This window comes from Phoca vitulina, unplaced genomic scaffold (assembly GCF_004348235.1).
Source record: "Phoca vitulina isolate PV1807 unplaced genomic scaffold, GSC_HSeal_1.0 scaffold25, whole genome shotgun sequence".
Taxonomy (NCBI): Eukaryota; Metazoa; Chordata; class Mammalia; order Carnivora; family Phocidae; genus Phoca; species Phoca vitulina.
Window position 1 is genome coordinate 545,928 of NW_022589728.1, and position 25,314 is coordinate 571,241.

Sequence of the window (25,314 nt, forward strand, 5' to 3'; positions counted from 1 at the left end):
CATCAAGAGATGATTGTAAGGTCCATAGCAGTTAGTATTGGATTGCAGTATAAAATGAAATTGAGAGGTCATACTATCTAGAGAAATAATGATGGAACCATGGATGTGGATGCTGAAAAGCTCTAACTTCCTTTTCCTGCTAGTAAAGGAAAATGAACGTGTGAATTTTTTTTTTTTTTTGAAGAGACTCAGTGATGTGGTAGTGTGACATATTTGTTCATCACATTGAAATTAAATTGTGGTCATTGCCACTGGGCAGCCTCTGGAGGCCTCCATGCATCTCTTCTTTGTGCTTTCACCCTCCCTGATCCATGATACCCCTCATCTGGCTCCCTCTCCTGGGAAGACTTCCCTAACCGCAGTGGGATTACTCACAGAGGGTCCTCCATTGGGGTATCCTATCTCAGTAACATCCTTTTCCTTTGCAGTAAAACCGTCCACTCAACCTTCTTGTCTCTGACTGGATTCCTAGTGCCTGGCACATCATAGATGTTCAGTAAAAAGAGTGAAATGAATCAAATGGACCTAGATACGGGTTTTAAGGTCTTTCAGTATCTACTACCCTTCCAAATCTTATTATTAGTTGTGTTATTATTTGAATTAATTTCCCAGATCCTCTTGAGTGTAAAAAGTTGTATCTGTGACTGAAATTTTATACTTCCTATATTATGCTAAATCATTTTAAACCTCATTCAGATTCCCTAATTCAGAAATATGATCCTATGGATCTAGTTAGATTATGTTTACCTGTGTAGTTAACTTTGAAGATAAAAGGTACTTGCGAGTGCATGAGAAATTTGAACAAGATTTCAAGTGTGTTTATCTTAGAGAATCAATTGTTTTCAGATCTCAGTACTATTTGTACAGAAACAAGTGATGTGCTAGTCAAAAATTAGGCATACCTGCCCAAAGATACAGAGAACAGATTGGTGGTTTCCAGAGGCAGGGGGTGGGGGCAGAAAACATGAGTGAAGGGGTTCAAAAAGCACAAACTTCCAGTTATAAAACAAGTAAGTCCTGGGGATGTAATGTACATCATGGTGACTATAGTTAATAATACTATATTGTATATTTGAAAGTTGCTAAGAGAAAAAAAAGTTGCTAGGAGAGTTGATCTTAAAAGTTCTCATCACAAGAAAAAATTTGTAACTATATATGGTGATGGATGTTAACTAGACTTTTTGCTGTGATCATTTCACAATATATACAAATAATGATTCATTTTGTATACCTGAAACAATATAACATGATATGTCAATTGTACCTTAATTTAAAAAAAAATTAGTTATTTCTATTTCAGAAGACTTGCCAAAACTTTCTCTTTTCTAACGACTATAATTTTAATTTGTGATTTAAAGTAATGAACTAAGCATCCTTACAAATCATTTCTATTCTAGACTAATTCAGTTTGATTAGCTTGAATCAGGAACAATTTTACTAAATGTGTATATTCAGTATTTTTGTTTTATGTATAATTAAATAAACATTTGTGTCGTCATTAAAATAAGTGTTCCCCCTTGTTTTCTGCAGAAGATGCAGGGGTTGATGAGCTGGCCACATGCTTCAGAAGCATGGCCTGGGTTCTTGTCGCTCTCAGAGCCCTACAGCTGGGCCAAATAACCATTATTTCTACCTTGGGTTTCCTTTCTTTTAAGCAAAGCTAACAACACTGATATATATATGCTATTTTTGAAAATATATAATTACTCAGCCACATTTCAAAATAGTTAAAACTTTTCTTTTTGCTAAATTTGTAGTGACTTGTTAATTATAAAAGAGGTCCAGATTAATAGTTACAAGGTAAGTCTTTTTTAATGATTTAAAAAAGTTTTTAAAACTTTAAAAAATCTGCCTGTTTGGGATGACACTGTTTATTATCATCTCTATAATTTCTGGGAATCTGGAAGATTCTGAATTTGGGTTAACCCTAACTTTGCTACCAAGGTGGAGGGCTGGGTAAGTAAACAGAAATGCTGTGATACTGCAAAATGATACACATTTAATTAAGGACATCATTCTTTCCAACTGCATCACTTTAATGTTTACTTTTGTTAATTGCCTATTAGCTAACTTCATTTTTTCCCCATTTGAAATTAAAAGAGTTCTATCTTTTTATTGCTAAAAGGGATTCCTGCCAGGTCAACCTTCCTTATCAGATTACTATGAATTGTAAAATTTCAAAGTTCATTTTTTTATCAAGAATATGTTTTGATATCAACATGGATGGGACTGGAGGAGATTATGCTAAGTGAAATAAGTCAAGCAGAGAAAGTCAATTATCATATGGTTTCACTTATTTGTGGAACATAAGGAATAGCATGGAGGACATTAGGAGAAGGAAGGGAAAAATGAAGGGGGGGAATCAGAGGGAGAGATGAACCATGAGAGACTATGGACTCTGAGAAACAAACAGGGTTTTAGAGGGGAGGGGGGTGGGGGAGATGGGTTAGCCCGGTGGTGGGTATTAAGGAGGGCACGTACTGCATGGAGCACAGGGTGTTATACGAAAACAATGAATCGTGGAACACCACATCAAAAACTAATGATGTATTGTATGGTGACTAACATAACATAATAAAATAAAAAATTAATAAATAAATAAAAAGAATATGTTTTGAATATTTTCATATAGAACTGAACATTAAATACAAAGGAAAATTAGAATATGGGAGCTATAAGCATTAAAGAGACCTATGTTTCTTTTTTTAAAAAAATTTTTATTGTTATGTTAATCACCATACATTACATTAGTTTTTGATGTAGTGTTCCATGATTCATTGTGTATAACACCCAGTGCTCCATGCAATACATGCCCTCTTTTTTTTTTATTTTTAAAGATTTTATTTATTTATTCATGAGAGACAGAGAGAGAGAGAGAAGCAGAGGGAGAAACAGGCTCCCAAGGAGCAGGGAGCCCGATGTGGGACTCGATCCCAGGACCCTGGGATCATGACCTGAGCCGAAGGCAGACGCTTAACCATCTGAGCCACCCAGGCGCCCTACATGCCCTCTTTAATACCCATCACCAGGCTAAGGAGACCTATGTTTCTAATAGGCAAATATTAAAATATGGAGTGTTAAACTTTATTTTTATTAGCTAATAAAAATGTGAGCTTTATAATAGAGATTAGCAAGGCATTTGAAACACTTGAAGAGGCCCTTCAAGTCTGCTCATAAATAAGAAGGAAATGGAGGGAAATGAGCAAAAACACCAAGAATATAATGCTTGAGATCATGGGTATATTTGTACAGTTATCTAGTGTAGTTGCATTGAGGGCAGGCCAAATATATTAATGCTTTTTATTCATTTTGATGCAATAATCCTGCATCTATCCTGAGTTTATTCACTTTGTCAACAAGAGATCAAAAAAATGAGCCCCTTTTGGGTTTGCATATGTGTTTGTAAATTATGCCACTTTTGCAGATAAATTGCTCATAATTAGCCATGTGGTCCTACCCAGGAGACAAAGAACATCTAATGCTATTGAAATCAGCAAATTGACCTTCTTTTTGAAAAAGTGATTATTTAAGTAAGGAAGATATCCTTTTTTGGACCTGAGCTAAGTAGAATAAATAGAAGGTTAAATTCATTAAAATAATTTTGAAAATTTTAGGGATTATTGGTAGCATAGAGAGAAGGCTAAATTAAGCTTTCACTTCGTTGGAGTGGTTTGCTATTTTCTTTTTTTTAAGATTTTACTTATTTACTTATTTGAGAGAGTGCGTGCATGTGAGCGGGGGAGGAGCAGAAAGGGAGGGAGAAAGAATCTCAAGCAGACTCCATGCTGAGCATGGAACCCGATGAAGGGCTCACTCTCATGACCCCGAAATCATGACCTGAGCTGAAACCAAGAGTCGGAGGCTCAACCAACTGAGCTACCCAGGCACCCCTGGTTTGCTATTTTTAATTCAGTTTAACCTTAACAGCCTTAAACAAGACTGAATTAGGCAGAACATAGTTCTAATATTGGTAATGTTTATCTGTAAACTGAAAGGTTCTAAGTATAAAAATTTTACTAGTACTTTCTTCTTAACTTAGTTCTTAAAATAGTATTACTTTATCTTAGTTTTTTAAAATTAATTTGAAAGAAAAGGCTGGAAGTTTATGACAGCTTTCATCCATCTTGTTGTGTGGAACATATTTACATTTGTACCCAGACAGTGCTAGACACTGTGCCCCACCCTTCCTCTCTTATTATAGCCTCTTGCTGACTCTGTATCTGTCTCTCTGTCCCTCCCTTCCTCTCTTCTCTTTGTGTGTGTGTGTGTCTAACTCTGTCTCCATCTCTCATAATTTTTTTACTTCTGATTACCATACCTATAGCCGATAGGCTTAAAACCTCACTTGCAAATTTGTATTTGGATTGATTATGTGGAAATGTACTAGACCCTTAAACCCTGGCAACCGCTAATATGTTCTCTATCTCTTTAGGGATTATTTGTTTTTCACTCAGCATAATTCCCTGGAGATTTATCCATGTTGTTGTGTGTATCAATAGTTCCTTCCTTTTTATTGCTGAATAGTGTTCTGTGATGTGGATTTAACAGTTTGCTTAACCATTCTTACCCAATGATGACATTTAAGTTTCCAGTTGTAGACTATTATGAATACAGCTGCTATGAACATTCCTACATAGGTTTTTGTATAAACATAAGTTTGCATCTCTGCAATGAATGCCCAGGAGTGCAGTGGGTTGTATGGTAATTGCATATTTAATGTTTTTCCAAAATTGCCAAAATTTTTCCTTTACATTCCCACCAGCAATGTTTGAGCAATCCAGTTCTCTATATCCTCATCTGCTTTTGGTGGTATCACTATGTTTTATTTTAACCATTTGGATAGTATAGAGGTACTATATACCTCTGTGGCTTTAATGTGTGTTTTCTTAATGGCTAATGACAATGAACATCTTCTGATGTACTAATTTGCCATTTGTATATCTCTTTGGTGAATTGTCTATTCGTGACAGTTGTCCATGTTCTAATTGTTCATTTTTTCACACTCAGTTTTCAGATTTCTTTATATATTCTAGGTCATTGTCCTTTCTTGGATACGTGATTTGCAAATATCTTACCTCTGTAGGTTCTCTTTTTATCTTCTTTTTAAAAATTTATTTGTTTTTTAATTCAAATTCAATTAATTAACATATAATATATTATTGGTTTCAGAGGTAGAGGTCAGTGATTCATCAGTCCTATATAATACCCAGTGCTCATTACATCACATGCCCTCCTTAATGTCCATCACCCAGTTCCCCCATACCCCCACCTCTTTTTGTCCTCTTAACAAGGTCTTTCTCAAAGCAAAAGTTTTTAGTTTTGATGAAGTCCAGTTGTCAATTTCTTTTTCTTTTTATGGGTAATTTTTTTTTTAATCTCATAAGTATACTTTGTCTAGCCTAAGTATTAAAGATTTTCTCCTGTGTCTTTTTTTTCCTAAAAGTTTTATGGCTTTATAGTTTACATTTGTGTTCATGATTAATTTTGAGTTAAATTTCATATGAAGTTTGAGACTTCATTTGAAGCTCATACTTTTCTGACTATGAATATGCGGAGTCTACTTCCTTTATTGTATTGCTTTGGCACTTTTGTGAAAAATCAGTTGGGCATATCTGTGGAGTCTACTTATAGGTTCTCTATTCTGCTTTATTGATCTGTCTATTCCTCTACCAAATCCATACAGTATTGATTATTGTAACTATATGGTTAAGTCTTGATATGAGATAGAGTGATTTGTCCCACTCTATTCTTCTTTTTCAAAATTGTTTTAGATATTCTAGTTCCTTTACCTTTCCATATAAATTTTATTTTTTTCCAACTTTGTTAAGGTGTATGGGCCATAAAAATTGTATATATTTAAAGTGTATAAGGTGATGGTTTGATATATATTGATAGACGTTGTAAAATAACTACCACAATCAAACTAATTAATGTATCTTTCACCACACTTAGTTACCTTTTCTTGTATGTGTGGTGAGAACACTTAAGATCTACTTCATGGCAAAGTTCAACTATATAATATATTATTAACTATAGTCACCATGCTGTTCATTAGATCTCCAGAACGCATTCATCTAATAACTGAAAATTTGTATCTTTTGACCAATAGCTCTTTTTTTCCCCATCCTGTAGCCCCTGTTAACCACAATTCCACTCTCTGCTTCTAGCAGTTCAATTTTTTTAGATTCCATATATAAGCAAGATTATGAAGTATTTAACTTTCTGTGTCTGGTTTATTTCACTTAGCATAATGTCCTCCAGGTTTCTCCATATTCATGTTTTCACAAATGACAGGATTTCTCTTTTATGGCTGAATATTATTCGTGTGTGTGCACATGCACATGTGCATATATACACTACTTTTTCTTTATCCATACATCTGTCAACAGACAAAGGTTGTTTCCATATTTTGGCTATTGTGAATAATGTTGAAATGAACATGGAAGTTCAGATATCTCTTTGAGATCCTGATTTCATTTATTTTGGACATATACCCAGAAATGGAATTGCTGGATCATATGGTAGTTCTATTGTAAATTTTTTTATGAACCTCCATACTGTTTTCTATAATGACTGTACCAATTTGCATTCCTACCAAAAGTGTACAGGGGTTTCCTTTTCTCCATACCTTCAACAATACTTGATATCTTGTCTTTTTGAGAATAGCCATCTTAACGTGTGTGAGGTGAAATCTCCTTGTGGTTTAGATTGGCATTTCCCTGATGATTAATGATGTTGAGCACATTTTCATATACCTGTTGGTCATTTGTGTGTCTTCTTTGGAGGAACATTGACTCAGATCTTGTGCCCATTTTCTAATCAGGTTTGTTTTTTTTTTTAAGATTTTATTTATTTGAGAGAGAGAGAATGAGAGAGAGAAAGAGAAAGAGGGAGAGAGAGAGCATGAGAGGGGGGAGGGTTGGAGGGAGAAGCAAACTCCCTGCTGAGCAGGGAGCCCAATGTGGGACTTGATCCCAGGACTCCAGGATCACGACCTGAGCCGAAGGCAGTCGCTTAACCAACTGAGCCACTCAGGCACCCCTAATCAGGTTGTTTTTTTGCTATTGAGTTGTATGAGTTTCTTTTATATTTTAGATATTAATCCCTTATCAGATATGTGATATTAGATATCAAATATGTGGTTTGTAAACCCAGCTAGATCTGGGTTATGGGCTGCTTTAGGGCCCACAGCTGGAACTGAGGTTAGCAGGCTTGTCACTTGTGGCTCCTCCTGTGTCCCCTGATGGTGTTGGTGGCAGAACCAAGAGTAAATGGGGCTTGCAACCCAGAGTTCTGATGACCTCATATGCCCTTGGGAGTCTCCTTGCTTCCATTTGGAAAATGTAAATAATTCTCACTCTTTTCTTGACATTTCCTCTCATTCTTTGTGGGAAATGCTGTAAAAGTATTCGAAGTCCTGTATGTGAAGAAAGAACATAGGCCTCTTTTTAGCAACAAAAAAAGAAAAGAAAATGTGGTGAGAATGGACATCCTTGCCTTGTTTCCCTTCTTAGATGGAAAGCATTCATTCCTTCACTATTAATTATAATGCTACCTGTAGGATTTTTGTAGATGCTCTTTATCAACTTGAGGGTGTTCTGTATTTCTGGTTTTCTGATTTTTTGTTTTATTATATGAGTGTTGAATGCTGTAAAGTGGTTTTTCTGCATCTACTGATGAGCTATATGACTTCTTTCATTTTGAATGTGGTGGAGGTGATTTTCAAGTATCAAATGAGACTTGCATCTCTGGAATTAACCCCTTTGTCATGTTGCATACTTCCTTATACTCACTTCCGAATTCTATTTTCTAGTATTTTATTAAGGATTTTTCATCTGTATTCCTGAGGTATGTTGGTCTGTGGTTTCTCTTTTTCTTTCTCTTCTACTTTTTTTTTCTTTTTTTTTGGCACTGTCTTTATCTGGTTTTCATATTAGGGTAATACTAGCTTTATAAAATGAATTGGGTGGTATTTCCTCCTCTTCTATTTTCTGAAAAAGATTGTATGAAATTGGTGTTAATTCTTCTTTGCACATTTGGTAAAAGTCATTATGTAATGTCCCTCTGGTCTCTGATAATTTTCTTTGCTCTAAAGCCTACTTCATATGATACCCTTCCCCCTGCTATACTTTTATTAATGTTTATGTGATGTATTTTCCCCATCTTTTTACTTTTGTTTCACCTATATCTTTATATTTGAAGTGAATTTCTTATAGACAACATATAGATGGATCATGTTTTTTTAATCCACTCTGCTAATCTTTGTTTTTTACTTGGTTTATTTAGACCGTTTACACTTAATATAATTATTGATGTGTTAGGACTTAGCGCTACCTTTTTATTTTTTGTCTTCTCTACATTCTCTTTCTGTTTTTCATTTCTGTTTTCTTTTTCCTGGCTTCATGTGGGTTACTTGAACATTTTTTATAATTTTATTTTATTTTATTTATAATATTTTTGTGTATATCTCTTTTTATAGCTATTTTATTGATTGCTCTAAGGATTAAATTTTATCACAGTCTACTGAGTCAACATTTTGCCAGTTTTTATGAAGTGTATAAACCTTACCTCTTATATCCCTTTACTGTTCTCAACTATGATTTTCTTAAATATTGTTTTTATATTCATTTAGAACTATATCAGGGAGTGTTATAATTGTTGCTGCAACTCTAAATACAATTTTGAAAACCCAAGAAGAGTAGGAAAGCCTATTGTATTTACCTGTATATATCTATTTTTATTTCATCCTTCCCACAGATCTTGAGGTTCTGTTCAGATTGTTTTAAGTCTATTTTTTCTTTGTTGTTCATATTGTTTAATTTCTGTTTTTGTCTTCAGGTTAACTGATTTTTTCTGTTTCTTCCATTCTGCTGTTGAACCCATCCATTGAGTTTTTATTTTCATTTTATTTCTCGGTTCAAAATTTCCATTCTAAAAAAGTCTATTTCTTTGCTGAGACTTTCTGTCTTTTCATTTGTCTCTGTGTGTTCATAATTGCCTATTGAAGCATGCTTATAATGGCTACTTTAGAATCTTTGTCAAATAATTCTAATACCTGTGTCATTTCAGCATTGTCATCTATTAATTATCTTTTTTCATTTGAGATTTTTCCTGGTTCTTAGTATAAGAAGTGACTTTAGATGGTAACCTGTACGTTTGAGGTATTATGAGACTCTGGATCTTATTTAAATCTGTTTTAGGGTGCTTTGTCTGATACTGTTCTGAGAAGAGAAGTGGAGGGAGTGGGGAGGGGGGTTGTTACTGCCAGGTGGAGGAAGAAGTCCAAATTCCCCACTTGGCCTCCATTAATGCTGAGGGGGAAAGGACTCCTTGTTACTGCTAGGTAGATTTGAGTTCCAGCTTCCTGCTAGGCCTCCACTGATATCACCCTTGCTGGGAGAGCCAGGGGTGCTTCTTCCCACATGGCTTCCACTGAGAGGACTGGAGGAAGGTGTGAGGATAGAGGGTAGCCAGGAGTACTGGTTACTGATGTCGGGGGGGGGGGGTTGGGGGGGATAGAAGTCCAGGCCCCCAGGTGATCTCCATTGTCATGGTGTGTGTGTGTTGGGGGGCGGGGAGTTGATCAGGGAAGGCTCATTATAAGCCTGCAGGGATGGAAGTCCCAACATTCTATCCTGCCTTCTCTCACACCACCCCATCTGGGCTATCGAGACTTTTTATTACAGCCTGATGAGAGTGCAAGTCTGAGCTCCCCACTCACCCTTTTCTGGTGTGTATGATGGTGAGTCACAGGTTTTTCTGTGATGTTTGCCTAGATTAGAGCAGTCATTTTCTGAAAGTTTTGTATTATACTAGGCTGTCTCTTTCGTAGCCTTTAGTTGGAGAGAGTAAGCTTTTGTAGAAGACTTTTTTATCTGTACCCATTGCTGTATCATGTTGCCATCTTCTTCAGTCTGAAGTCTGGGATATAAGAAAACAGAAAACCCAGGAACTCACCACTATGTTGTTCCTTAGGTCTCAAGGTCTCCAGGGCTTGGCTGGTATGCCTTCTTCTTTTTTCCACCTCTCAGTGTCTTAGGTTTAGTTGATATGTAATGTTAGCCATTTTAGTTGTGCTTCAGAGGATAAATTAGGGAAAAGTATGTCTACTCCCACCTTCCCAGAAGTAGAAGTCCTAAATTTTCCTAAATGTTAAGCAGCACTACCTCCTTTAAGGAATGAGTGTTGAAGATGTCAAATCAGATGTCTGAAAGGGACCAGGAGAATTTTGTCTGTTGTGTCCCCACATTCCTTTTCAACTTAAATGTGAAGCATTTCTGTGACTGTGTTCTATTTGATAGTGAAGGTAGAAGCTCCTTTGGGTCTTGATGTCATGTTCTTTGAAAGATTAGAGCTGTCAAAGTGTCTGAAGGTTTCATTTGTAAGTAACATTTATTTTAATGTCTGGGCAATTTTTGAGCCTGTTGATAGTCTTTGCTCACTCCCTGCATTTCTCCAAGGCAATCATCTACCAGAGTAGGAGACCCGAGGGAGCTCAAGCCCAGGCAGTGACATGACATGGCCTTCTTCCATTCCCCCTCTCCTGACACAGACTTGCACTGGAAAAGTAAAATTAATTCCATTGGCATTCCCTCTTGAGCATGTGAGGGTGGGTGTCACTTCTGTTTGTCTGTTTGTTTTATTGAAGTATAGTTGACATACAATATCCCATTAGTTTCAGGTATGCAACACAGTGCTTTGGTAGTTCTGTGCATTACACAATGCTTACCATGATAGGTTACCATCTGTCATCATACAAAGTTTTACAATGTTATTGACCATGTCCCCCGTGTGGTACTTCTTATCCCCATGACTTATTCATTTTATAACTGCAGGTTTGTACCTCTGAATCCCCTTCACCCATTTTGCCCATCTCCCCACCCCAAGCCCAGCCCCTCTGGCAACTACCAGTTTGTTTTCTGTATTTATGAGACTGTTTTGTTTTTGTTTGTTTGTTTCTGTTGTTTTTAGATTCCATATTTAAGTGAGATCATATGGTATTTGCCTATCTTTGTCAGACTTATTTCACTTAATATAACACTGTCTAAGTCTATTCATGTTACAAATGACAAGATCTCATTCTTTTTATGACTGAGTAATATTCCAGTGTATATATGTACCACGTTTTCTCTATCCATTCATTCATCTGTAGCTGTCACTTAGTGGCCTAACTTGGTTTTATCTGTCCATAGAGGTGAGTCATTGCCCTTTGTATTCCTGATTTAGCAAGAACATGAGGGAAATCCAACATTGTAAATAAACTGTAACTGTAAACTATTATATTTCTTTCTCTTTTTCAGGCAAAAGCTTATTATACCAAATGGAAGTTGCCCTGTTATTCTGAATACTTATTTTTGTCAGAAAGTTGTTGCCAAAGAAGATTCAAAAATAATACATGAAGCACAGTGTTGGGACACACCCCTTCCAAGAAGAAGTATCACTTTGGCTCAGATGTTTAGATTTAGGAATCTAACATATAAATCACCTGAAAGCCAGGTAAATTTTTATTTGTTTTAGATGTTTTATGCTTTGTAATAATAATGGATTTGAAAGGTATAAGCAAAGATGTTTACCTTTGGTTCCCCTTCAGATATTCAGTAAATATATATGCTAGAACATCTTGTTATTATTGTTATGCCTGAAGAAAGTATGAAGTGGTTCAGTATTTGGTAGTAGTCATTTCACAGTATTTCATCTATATAATTGTATTTTTTTAATCTTTATCCTAATCTATCAAAATATATGATTTTTTATTTTTTTATTCTCATTTTGTAATTACCTAAGAATTTTGCTTCAGCCTTTTACTTATCAAATTAAAAAGTTATATTTTTCTTTTTCACAGTATCTATATCCCTTGGGATAAAAAGAACTGCATAAACTTGAAATTATATGCTGTAGATTGTTTTTTGAAATTTTATTGGCCCTGAGTCATGATCATTGGCCAAGATAAATTTAGGGAACCACTAAATTTCACTCATAGAAGGCATGAAGGGCACTCCAGGGATCATTCCAGGCTGTAAGTGTCTATGACTCCATGTGCACCATCTCAGGTTCACCCAGTTAGCTGAATCAGCACTGAACAGAATGCTAAGGCTGACAGACTGTATGAGGGGATATAAGAAAAAGAAAAGTAGGGGTGGCTCAGTTGGTTAAGTGTCTGCCTTCAGCTCAGGTCCATTGGGCTCCTTCCTCAGCGAGGATCCTGCTTCTCCCTCTGCCTGCCGCTCCCCCTGCTTGTGCTCTCTCTTTCACTCTCTCTGACAAATAAATAAATAAAATCTTAAATTAAAAAAAGAAAAAAAGTAGACAAAGTTGCATCTTGTTTGTAAATGTGTCAACAAGCATACTCTCCCTTTGATTATCAAAAGAAGTATCTGAAGGGGATAATGGGGAAAAGAGGGCTCTCTAATTAATTTAATTTATGACTCAAAGTGCATTACTGCTTTAACATTTAGTTGTAAATAGCCATTGATATTAAATTCTTGAGATAACATTTTTGTCTTACAACAGTGACAATGAAGCTGCAGTATAACATCATGGTTATGAATATAGGCTTTAGAACCAGGAATCCTGGTTCAAATTCTGCCTCAACCACTTATTGCTGAGTAACATTGGGCAATATACATAATTTTTCTGTGTTTCAATATTTTTATCTTTAAAATGGTAATAATGATATAATCTACCCACTTGGGTAGTTATGAGGTTAAATATGTTGGTTATATAAGTACAGTACCTAAAGAAAAGTACCTGGAATGTCCTCTAGAAGTGTTATCTTATTATGATATTTAATATTATTGTAAAGGGTTGTTGGGAGGCTACATGAGCCTGTAAAGTGTCTAGCCTAGTAGACTGCACACAACAAGCACTTAATAATGACTTAATTTTGAAACCCTAGTCATTCTTTTGTTTTTTAGTTTGTCCTGTTGGGATTGTTTACCTCATAAAAGAAAAATTTTCTAGATTACCATGAAGTATTATAATAGCAGGACTTTACATGTTTTCAAAGACCCAAAATGATCTGTGCTTCTATGGATTGGAAACACTGTGGTTCCCATATTATCTTGCTCACCTTGCCCTCCTCAACAGCATTAGTTACCTGGCAGACACAGAGGCACATGCAACGTCTTATCTTCATCATTCCTTTGGTGTTCTGCAGTTATATCAGAAGATTGCCTCATAATGTCATGATTTGGTACATACCATGCTGTTATGAGTTAAACTGAAATTGTTCCCTTTGCATGTCTTGGCCAGGTAATGTGTAGTGGTCTCACTACAATGTGGACAGACTGCACCCACGGACATGAGGAAGCCAAACAGCGCTTCCCAGCCCAAGCTCCCCTGAGGGATTCTCTCCTGGATGCAGTGGAAAGCCAGGGTGCTGCCACATGGTCAGGAGTTGGGGTCCGAGTAGTGGTACAGAGAGTTTACTATCTTCCCTGCAGATATCAGCAGGGAGGTGGTTCAGCTGCTCCACCTGGATCAGACCCACCTAGAGTTCGGTGAGTAATTAAGACACAGGCATGGGTGCTAGGGTCACTTAGAGAAAGTAGAGACTCCTCCTGGAGAAAGTAGAGCCTCTTGGCTGCATTCACCATATATGTGAGTTTTTATTTTTTTGTTTTCTTCTTGCATCAAAATTTGGGACACGTTGTGTGACAAAGGAGTCTGATCTGTTTATTTAATATAAAAAGTCCTACTAAAAATTTAATTTGTTACATTTACTTTTACCTTTAGTGGTTCATGTTATTGGAAGTAATATAGACAAGAAATACTGGTATTCTAGAAAAGCCAGGACATAGGGTTACCATACCGAAAATGACCACTGCAATATCTGTCAAGGTTTATGTATCTTAAAAACCTAAGTAAATAAACAGCAATTAGTAAATCTATGGCTTTCAAAGAGTGCTATTCTAACCTATTTCAGCACTACCTAATAGAACTTTCTGCAATGATGTAAATGGTGTATATTTGTACTATCCAGTGAGGTAGTCACTGACCACGTATGGTTACTGAGCATTCAGAATATGGCTAATGGGACTGAGGAACTAAATTTCAAGTTTTATTTAATTTTAATTAACTTTATTTTAAGTAGCCCCATGTGGCTAGTGGCTACCTTGGTGGACAGCACAGCTACATAAGCCAAACCCATAATTCAAAGTACTTTGCTCATACTAACTATGGGAATGATATCTTCTTTTACTTGTATTTATGCCCTTTCTGTGTTTTTTCAAATAGCTGTAGTCATGTCATTGACTGAAGAGTTTATTTATGTCAGAGCCTTGGTATAACCTTTTGAGGTTATATTACTTTCTATGTGAAACTGCCTTCAAAGCAGTGAGATGGACTTATAATAGAAATTAAAAGTATAGATGCCAGTTCATCAACCTTTTTTTTATATATCTACTCTTAAAACACATATTGAAGAAACAGTAATTACAATATCCTATTCTTATAGTGCCTTCTGATACCATTCAGAAGGAGCGACAAGAGGGGCACCTGGGTGGCTTAGTCGTTGGGCATCTGCCTTCGGCTCAGGTCGTGATCCCGGGATCCTGGGATCCAGCCCCGCGTCGGGCTCCCTGCTCAGCGGGAAGCCTGCTTCTCCCTCTCCCACTCCCCCTGCTTGTGTTCCCTCTCTCACTGTGTCTCTCTCTGTCAAATGGATGAATAAGGTCTTTAAAAAGAAAAAAAAAGCGACAAGAAACATTTCTGTGTTAATTATGAATCCTCTTCAGGTGGGTGGCACTTTATTTGAAAGTCCTATGAATTTCAAAAAGTCTCTTTAGGTGTAGAGTTAGAGAATATTTCTTTTGGATTTATAGGAAAAATTTTAATTTTATTTTGTTTGGAATATGTGTATGTCTGAAATGATTATATCAGTTTTAGGGTTTTTAACTTGTAGGTATAGACCAGTCTTGTAGTCTTTAACTTAAATCTGTGGTAAACCTAAATAGATCTGAGCCAGTTATAGATCAGACATAGGTTTTATTTTATGTTTTTCGTGGAATGTATCCAGCATTAGGCTTTGGAGAAGGAAATACTGGGTAACCTAAGCAATGATGATCTTCGTAAAGCTTCTCCAGCCCAGCACACAGACCACACACTCAGAGGAGATTGGGGACAGCAGGGACTGAGTCACAATGATGAGAAAGCAAGGCGAAACTGACAGTGAGGTTGCTTCCTTAGGAGTAATCACAAGCAATGGACACCTTGAATCCTGTCCCTCTAGCTCCTTTGGTGGTACTTGTTTTACTTGTTAAGCAAAAAAAAGAATTGGAAGCTAACTTCTGGTGAATTGCTGCCAATGGCTGGCATTATGAATGTTTTGGATTTGTACCTTAAACATACACTGGGACATATTAAATGAGACTGTGCTAAGTTGTGGATTGAAAAAAGGCCAGGCATAAACCTCAAAAACAAGAAAATAACTTGTTATTTTCAGTTATTCAGATGTAATTAAATATGCGTTGTGTGTGCTGTATTTCCTGTAACACACATGAGATTATACAATGCTGAGACTAGAGGATATTAGTCCCATTTCACAGATGAGGAAACTGAGCCTCAGAGAGGTTCTTACTTGCTGACAGTTATACAGGTGGACAAAAAGAATAACATCATAAGATATAGAATCCCAAACATGTCAGGGTTGTAGAGAGTATGGAGCTGAAAGAAAGGGGATAAAATTGAGTTAGGACCAAGCTGTGATTGATTAAGATTAAGCCTGACTGGGGGGTCAGGTCATCCTGGGCAGCAGGAGTAGTGAAAGTGCCCAGTCATTGGGGAGAATTGATTGGATTGTGTAAGAAAATGAACCTTTGAACAGAAAATCATAGCATTTGAGCTTGGGTTTGAGGACAAGGCTTCTGAGATGTCTTTTGGGTACACAAAGGTATTATTGTAAAACTGATTATTAATATTTTCTAGATTCATAATGCTATAATAATGATTAAGTTCCAGTTTACAAACAAAATTAATATAGAAGTAAAATTATACTTAACACTGTACTAATTCTTTGCATATTATATATTATCAAAAGCATTAAAATATCTACTTTGGAGGATCATTTAGAAACATGTTTGCTAATATAGACTTTCATATATATACATGTAGCATGTATATAAAAGAAAACATTATTAAAAGACTTAAGTTTATAGTTCGGAAGATTCCTTTCTTTTCTACTTACAGTTTCTACCTATAACTTTGGGTGAACTCCTGTGCAGCACATGGGAGTCACTCTCATCCAGAGGCATGACTGCAGCAGACGGGGGAAATGGCATAGGGACCCCTTACACTGAGGGCAGCTCCAGGTCTGCTCTCTTGCCATAACTGGCTATGCCCCCGAGATCCTTCTATCAGTGAACTGAAAGACAATGTTGATCACTATGTGTTTTCCATAAAGTGCCAGAAATTACCATATTCTAAGAAATTAAGGCCTGCAAAAAAAGAAATGACTCTGTCATATGGTAAATATTTTGCCACAATAATTCTCTCTTTTCTGCCCAAACGAGGCCAGATGACTCCTTATGGAGCACTGTGGTGAGTCTTATATCTAAGTGTACTTAGTGCCTCAACCATAGGTGTCTATCTCAATCTGTTCCCAGTGCTTTAGCAGTCTCACTTTTCTAAGATCAGTAAGACCTCATCTTCTGATGGTAGACAGCCAGATTGTTGCCAACTTCGAAATAAAAGGAAATTCATTTGGAGCCAGCCAGTCCTGAACAGGGTCACATAGGTTCAGTCAAAAGGCTCATTTCTTCTGAGCTGTGAAACATTATCTAAATACACTTTAGATTTCAGGGGTGTCTGGGTAGCTCAGTTGGTTGAGCATCCAACTCTTGGTTTCCGCTCGGGTTGTGATCTCATGGGTTGTGGGATAGAGTCCTGCGTCCAGCTCCACACTCATTGGGGAGTCTGCTTGAAGATTCTCTCCCTCTGCCCCTCCCCCCACTTGCACGTGCTCATGCTCTCTCTAAAACAAATAAATAGGGGCGCCTGGGTGGCTCAGTTGGTTAAGCGACTGCCTTCGGCTCAGGTCATGATCCCGGAGTCCCGGGATCGAGTCCCACATCGGGCTCCCTGCTCGGCGGGGAGTCTGCTTCTCCCTCTAACCCTACCCCCTCTTGCGCTCTCTCTCTCACTCTCTCTCAAATAAATAAAATAAAATCTTTAAAAAAAAAAATAATAAATAAAACAAATAAATAAATCTTTAAAACACATATATATACACACACACATACACACATATATATATACACTTGAGATTATACACACACACACACACACACACACACTTTAGATTTCAGAAATATAACATGTAAGAAACTCCTGTCCCTTGTTCTTCTGGATGACTTCTTTTAACTCAAGCTATTAAAGAAAACACTTCTACAAAGTTTCTCAAGGTGTTATAGGTCAGAATAACCAATACAAACTTAAGTTTTATAAATCACTAAAATCAAAAGTAACAAAAAGCAACCTCGAAAGCACTCCCTAAGCACTAATCTAGGCAGACTGTTCAGAGCCCAAACCCACCTTTATCTAGAATCACTGAATATCGAGTGAATGTTAAATAAATGCATGACTAATAAAGCAATAGGCTTTTTTTTTTTTTTTTTAGCAGAAAGGGAGCACTGGTCTTGGAGATAATTTATAATAGAGGAAACTGAGGCAAAGAAAAAGTAAGTGAATTCCCTGGTGACTCCCTACCTCATGGCAGAGCAGTCCCTGGATCATGTTTCCTCACTCCCCATCCATGCTGGTTGCCATTAAATATTGACTTTCTTTCTCCCTTTCTGAAACATCTGCTCCTCTCTCCTTCAGATATTTAACTTGTGGACAAATAATTTAATTTTATCTTTTAGAGATGTACATTCTTTCTTGCCTGTCATTGCGGAAGTATTGATAATGGGACAGTTAGTCTTTTGTGAGGGCATTTAATTCAAACAGTTTGCTCAGTGGTCTTATGTTTGGACAAAAAGCTGGAATGACAGAACCTCCCAGTTTAATAGTTATCATGCATTATAGTTGTATGGAAATTCATTGAGCTGAACTCAGGAAAAGAGCTCATTTTTTTTCTCCAAACCTTGATATTTTATTTTCTCTTTTCATCTTTTGACTCTTCCTTTAGTCTCTTCTCCTGTATTTCTTCTTCCTTTTCACTAAGGAAAAATTTTTTAAAAATCCACCATTGTCTTAGGCTAGGTTCTGGGTCCTCAGTGATTAACAAAATCAGACATTGTCCTTATGATCCTGGAGCATAGTCCAGTGGGGAAGTCCCACACAAAACAATTAAAAACAAATACATTTATGACTATAAGTTGTGATATGTGCTCTGGTAAGAAAAGTAGGACACTAGGAAAGAGACCAATGGAGAAGGGGCAGGATTTAGTTTAGAGGATTCAAGGATGGGTATTGTAAGGCAGTACTATTTAAGCTGGCACCTGAAAGATAAGTGGATGTTAGCTAAAAAGCAGATGAGAGAGAATTGCAGTGGAAGAGAGAATACCTTTGAAAGTTCGTAGGGGTGCTGGGTGGCTCATTCGGTTGGGCATCTGCCTTTGGCTCGGGTCATGATCCCGGAGTCCCAGGATCAAGCCCCAGGTAGGGCTCCCTGCTCAGCGGGGAGTCTGCTCCTCCCTCTCCTTCTGCCCTTCCCCCCACTTGTGCTCTGTCTCTCTCTATCTCTCTCTCAAATAAGTAAATAAAATCTTTAAAAAAACAAAAAACAAACAAACCTTTGAAAGCTCCTAGACAGGAGGGAGAAGCTGATGTGGCCAAGATGTGTGGGCCAGTGGGAGAGCCCAGAGAGGCAGGCCAGCCATAGGCTACACACATGGTCTGTAGTGTTTGCCATGGCTGTCCACTGACCCAAAATAAACTTTACCTGTTTGGAAATGACTTTAGTTGTCAGATGGAAAATGGTTTGGGAAGAGGAGGAGGCACATGGACCAGGTCCCAGTGGGAGTGGAGAGACCAGGAAGAGGCAGACTGTAGGAGTCCCAAGTCAGCCTCGGCTCCTGAGTCTCGCGTGGCACCACTGGGATGTGGAGAGAAGGATCACATTCTAGGTGTGTGTGAAGACTTGAGAATGGATTGGGTATGGGGAGAGGGAAGTACAAGGAAATAATAAGAATGTTGCTTGGTTTGATTGCTTGGTGGAATGATGAGCTAATTACTGAGGTGAGAAAAACTGGGATAAGAACAGGTTTGGAGGGAAGCTTAAGAATTCAGTTTGGGGCCTGTTTAGTTTGAGATTCCTGAGACATCTAAGGAGAGGTGTCAGATGAGAAAGTTGAATATAAAGATCTCACATTCAGAGAAGGATCTTAGGTTGGAGATAAACATTTGGCAGTTTTCAGCCTGTAGCTAGTTGAGGAGCTCCAAAGGCACTAGAGGGCATGCAGTGAAAGGCAGATACCCCCAGCCCTCATCCCAGGTGGTTTCTCCTGCTCCTCCACTCCACACCCCTTCTAGGAGTGTTGTGTCACAGCTAGTAAGTCTCTAAAACCAGAGCGGCGGATGAGATCACGTTAGGGAAAAAGTAGACAGGAAGAAAAGAAGAAATGCTAGCATAGAGATCTAAAGTCCTGTAGCATTGGAAAACAGGTAGAAGATGGGACCAGCAAAGGAGACTAAAGAGGAAGGGCTAATGGTAGAAGAGGAAAACCCAATGTACTGTGGCAGGCACCTAAGATACAGGATTTTCCATGTGTGCAAGTGGCAGCTAAGTTGGTGGTGCAGAGAAGCCTAATAAAATAAGGACTGAAAACATGTACAATGGATTGCTGAGAAGTTCCTATGTAACTTTATGAACAGAAGGTGCAGGGGAGAGGTGAGACTGGAAGCTAGTTGGTGGGGAGTTGAAGAGTGAGTGGGAGGTGGGGAGGAAGGACAGGTTCTGATAACAAGTGCTTTGTTGATGCATAAGAGAATGAGAATGTCAAATGTTCAGCAGAACAACAAAACTCATGAGGGCATTCTGTCCATGGTTTCCAGTATAGGTACCATTTTTCTTTTAAAAATGCATTGAGGTACACTTATTGTGATAGGCACTGAGTAGTATATAGAATTGTTAAATCACTATATTGTACACCTGAAACTAATATAACACTCTTTGTTAAATATATTGGAATTAAAATTTTTAAAAATTGAGGTAGAGGCAGACCATTAATGGGAAAAGCAGAAGGTCTGGAATCAGACTGGTCTAGGTTCAAATGCTGATTCTGCCACTTAGTAGGAAGATGGGGCAAATTCTGTTTCCTTATTTATGAAATTGGAATTATTTCTTTCCATTATCCAGGTTCATGAAAATTAACTGAGATTATATACGTAATGTGTTTAGCATTATGCTTCTCATATAAGGACTCAATAGAAGGTGGCTCACTAGCTCTTTAAAAGCAAGTGCAAAGATTTAAAAATTGTAAAATACTGATAAATAATATTGTTACAATAATAGAAACCTAAAATAAACAAAGAAGAAGATCATATTACAAACCAGCATTCATGTTAGAGTTGAGTCTGTGGCCTGGCTGCAGGAGAAGCTTGATTGAAGGTGGTTTTTACTCCTCTCCTTTTGCACCGCCCCCCTTGCTGCACACACCCCCCCCCATCAACAAGGAGTTGCTGCTCATTTACTTTAGAAAACAAACATTTATATAAACTCATACATATGAAATGTGACTACTGCCTTCTAAATAATGGAGACATAAAAATTCCTCTGTAATAAACACTTGGCAGAAAACTGCCCTAGTGCTGGGTCCAGTATTGGATGGTGCTGGTAATTATGGCTGGTATATTTTTGTCTTTGTCTAAAGCATTTAAAGACATCCCAGACTTCTGATGGTGAAAATGATACAGTATTAAAGCAGAATGAGGAACATGAATTAGTAGATTGTGGATGTGATGATTAGTGTCCTTTATGATGATTAGCTTTTGTGTGTGTTTGGACAGTAGAGAAAGACTTGTATCAAGTTTGCAAGATTCCTTTTGATGAGAAGGCTGTAAGCTGTGGCACATTGATTCCACAGTTGTGTGCTCACCAGTCAGGTCTCCCTAGGTGCATGCAACTCTTCTCCCTGCTTATAAACATTTGCTTTTCTTCCTATTAAATGACTGGATGATAAAGTGGACTTATGTCTCCTTTTCTGTGCATAGAGATGGAGTGGCATGGCATTCTTTCTCCAGAACAGGGATACATATGTGTCAGTGATGAAAGAGCCCAAAGGAAAGACTCCATCTCCTCAACAGTACACAGCACCATTTCACCTGCTCTGCTTCTACATACTACCACATACCAGAATCTGTGGAGTGATTCTGATGATTAACCTACTTAGCATCATACTCTCATAAGGTTGTTATTGTTATCCATACTTTATTTCTGAAGTTTCTTTTCTTCTTCATGTTGTAGAAAAGTTGGAATTAACTCTTTTTCAATGACTTGAGTATTTTTATTGCAGTGCAAAAGATATGAGAGCGGGGATTCATTTTTTTAATGTATTCTTATAAATGATATGAACCATATCCCATTCTTTAGATTTTCCTTACTTGTGCTCTCTCAGTGAATCTTTTAATCATTAGCTCTGTATTCATAAGTCTTAGATAAACACTTCAGTCTCAGCTACCCAGCTCTTAACTTTTGCTTACTTCCTCTCTAAGACAATTCTTGGTGGTCTGTATGATATACCAAGGTCATTTTGCCATATTTTCTTTGCAGTCCTATATTTACAGAGTTTTGCAGTTATAACAGTAATCTAATATTAGAACAACTTTGTGACCTCAAAAAGAAACCTCAGACCCATTGACTGTTTACTTCTCCTTCCCCCAGCCTGTGGCAACCACTAATTTTCTGTCTGTATGGATTCGCATGTTTTGGACATATATAAATGGAACTATACAATGTATGGTCTTATGACTGGCTTCTTTCACGTAGTACAATATTTTCAAGGCTCACCCATGTTGATCTATGTTGTGACATGTATCAGTATTTCATTCCATTGTATGGGTATGCCTTATTCAGTTTATTTATCAGGTGATGAACATCTAGGTTGTTCATACTTTTGAGCAATATGAATAGTGCTTCTATGAACATCTGTGTACAGGTTCTTTCTGTGAATGTATGTTTTCAGTTCTCTTGAATATATATTTAGGAGTAGAGTTGCTGGGTCATATGGTAACTCTGTGTTTAATTCTATGAAGAGTTAAACTGTTTTCCAAAGAAACTACCATTTTCCATTCCCACCAGCAGTGTATGAGGGCTCCAATCTCTCCACATCCTCACCAAGACTTGTGATTGTCTTTTTTATTATAGCCATGCAAATGGATGTGAAGTGGTATATCCTTGTTGCTTTGACTTGGCAGTTCCCTAAGGATTAATGATGTTGAGCGTGTTTTCATATGCTTTTTGACTATTTGTATACTACTTTGGAGAATGCATCTTCAGATCCTTTGCTTGTTTTCTTAAATGGGTTATTTGTCCCTTTTGTGTTGAATTGTAAGAGTTCTTTATTTATTCTGGTTACAAGTCTCTTATCATATATATGATTTGAAAATATATTCTCCCATTCTGTGGAGTATTTTTTCCACTTTTTTGATAGTGTCCCTTGAAACACAAAAGTTTATAACTTTAATAATGTCCAATTTATCTTTTTTTTTTCTCTTGTGCTTTGGTGTCACATCTGAGAAACAGTTGCCTAATCCAAGATTATGAAAACTTACTCCTATATTTTATTCTAAGAGTTTTACAATTTATAGTCTTGTATTTAGGCCCATGATCCATCTGAGTTAATTTTTGTGTGTGGTATGAGGCAGGGGTTCATCCTTTTACATGTGTGTATCCAGTTGTCCAACACCATTTACTAAAAAGACTATTCTTTTTCTTGGTACCCTTGTCGAAAATCAGTCGACCACAGATATAAGTGTTTATTTCTGGACTGTCAATTTTCTTCCATTGACCTATATATCTGTCTTTATGCCAGTACCATAATGATCTTAATTACTAAAACTTTAATAGTACATTTGGAAATCAGAGTGTAAGCCCTTTAACTTTTTTTTTAAGATTGTGTTGGGAATTCTTAGTCTCTTAGATTTACATTTTAATTTCAGAATCAGCTTGTCAATTTTGGAATAAAACAATTGGGGTTTTGATAGAGATTATGTTGAATCTGTAGATCACTTTGAAAAGAATTGTCATTTTATTTATTTATTTATTTATTTATTTTTAAAAGAATTGTCATTTTAGCAATATTTAGTCTTTGGATCCATAAACATGGGATGCCTTCTCATTTCATTAGTTCTTTAATTTCTTTCAACAGTGTTTTATAGTTTTCAGTACAAGTCTTAACACTTCTTTAGTTAAATTTATACTTAAGTATTCTTTTATGCTATTTTAAATGAAATTATTTTCTTAATTTAATTTTAGATTATTTATTGCTAATGTATAGGTATGCAAGTGACTTTCATATATGGACCTATTTGCTGAAGTGTTGTTGAACTTGTTTATTAACTCTAATAGTTTTTTAGTGGATTCATTAGGATTTTCCATATGTGAAATTTTGTAATCTTTAAATAAAGATCGTTTTACTTCTTCATTTCCAATCCGGGTAGGTTTTATTTCTTATTCTTTCTTAATTGCCCTGGCAATTCTTTCAAGTATCTTAAGGTAGGGAAAAAGAAATCGTTGTTTGATGCTTTGGTGCAGTTATGGTAGCCCATCTTCTTCTATTTTTCTCTCTTTAAGTCCTATGCATCCTTCACTACCCAGTCTTATACCACTTGCCCCATGGAATCTCTCCTCATTTCCCCTATGGAGCTGGCCTCTTCTTCAGATGGTAGAATGAAAAACTACTTAGCTATATTTTTTTTTGGTTAAAGGTAGGTAGGTAGGTAGGTAGATCTTAACTCTTTTTTTTTTTTTTTTTAAGATTTTACTTATTTATTTGACAAAGAGAGAGAGAGCACAAGCAGAGGGAGCAGCAGGCAGAGGGAGAAGCAGGCTCCCTGCCGAGCAAGGAGCCTGATGCAGGACTCGATCCCAGGACCGCGGGAACATGACCTGAGCTGAAGGTAGACGCTTAACCGACTGAGCCACCCAGGCGTCCCTTAACTCTTTTCATTTTCACAACAGCCCCATAAAGTTAGTACCATTACTTTCAAACTTGAAGATTAAATGACGTAACGTTTATAAAATGCCTGACACCTCGTAAATGCTCTTAACACTATTTGTTTTATAACTATTATAGGTTTTGTATTATAGTTAGTTACAGATGTGTCAGTCTTTACTATAAGATTGTAAAGTCCTTGCTGGTAAGGATTATGTGAAGTAGTAGTGGTAGTATTCATTAATGCTTTTTCTGCGTATACTGTTCCTACTATATATGTTCCTAAATATATTTCTCTTACACCTCTTTTTTTCACATTTATGACTGTTAGCACTGTATTATGTCTCTTTGTATCATTTCTCCCATTCTAGATGGCAGGAAATGGACCCATTTTTCTACCCTTTATCTTTTCTTTAAGCTTTTATTTTTTTATTGATCTAGTGTCAGGTGCAGTTAGCAGATTAAAATTTCAAATGTTTCAGAATAGAATTAGAATTGTAGATTATTTGAAAGCAGTATGTTTATGTTCTTAAATATTCATGGGCGCCTGGTCCGTTAAGCATCCAACTCTTGATTTCAGCTCAGGTCATGATCTCAGGGTCATGAGATCATGCCCCACATCGGACTCCTTGCTGGTCATGGAGCCTGCTTAAGATTCTCTCTCCCTCTCCCTCTGCCCCTCCCCCCTAAAAAAAACTAAATTAATATTCTATGATACCAGCCCATGTCATTTGATCATGTCCTTTACATTTATAACTGACATATCTTGAATATCCTTAATGAGCCTGTTGATAATAGGAAATTGAAATGAAAGTTCCCATGGGTTTTTTTATATATTAAGTTGTTGATAGACTTGAAGGAAAAGATCAAAAGATCAAAAGGAATGACAACAGCCCTCTGGGGTCAAGGTCTGTGACTCATCATATTTTGGTACCAGACCATGAATGTAGTAGACACTTAACAACTATGTGTAGATGGGGAAAAGTAGTAGCTGTGGAGGCTATGTATTCTTTCTCAGGATGAACTGATCCATGGAGATGTTCTACAATGCTGTTGTTTCTCTAAAGACACTTAGTGCAGTAAGAATTGCCAGGAATACTCTGCTTTAGGAAAAAGGTAAAGTCTAGTTCACACCAGTCTTACAGAAAATGAGATACTTGGACTAGAGGCCTCTACAGAGTGTTCATTCAGTGTAAAGAAGGAGGGAAGAGGAGGAGGAAAA

The 25,314-nt window shown here is 37.0% G+C and overlaps 1 protein-coding gene across 5 annotated transcripts in view; it reads left to right on the forward strand.

Annotated features, from left to right (window-relative positions):
* SPIDR (scaffold protein involved in DNA repair) overlaps positions 1 to 25,314 on the forward strand; it is a 562,488-nt gene that overhangs the window by 401,321 nt on the left and 135,853 nt on the right. For all 5 annotated transcript variants that reach the window (XM_032421906.1, XM_032421904.1, XM_032421905.1 and 2 more), the window contains 2 exons: positions 11,301 to 11,496; positions 13,252 to 13,499. In XM_032421906.1, the coding sequence (XP_032277797.1) occupies positions 11,301 to 11,496; positions 13,252 to 13,499 (444 nt within the window). The remainder of the gene's footprint in view (positions 1 to 11,300; positions 11,497 to 13,251; positions 13,500 to 25,314) is intronic.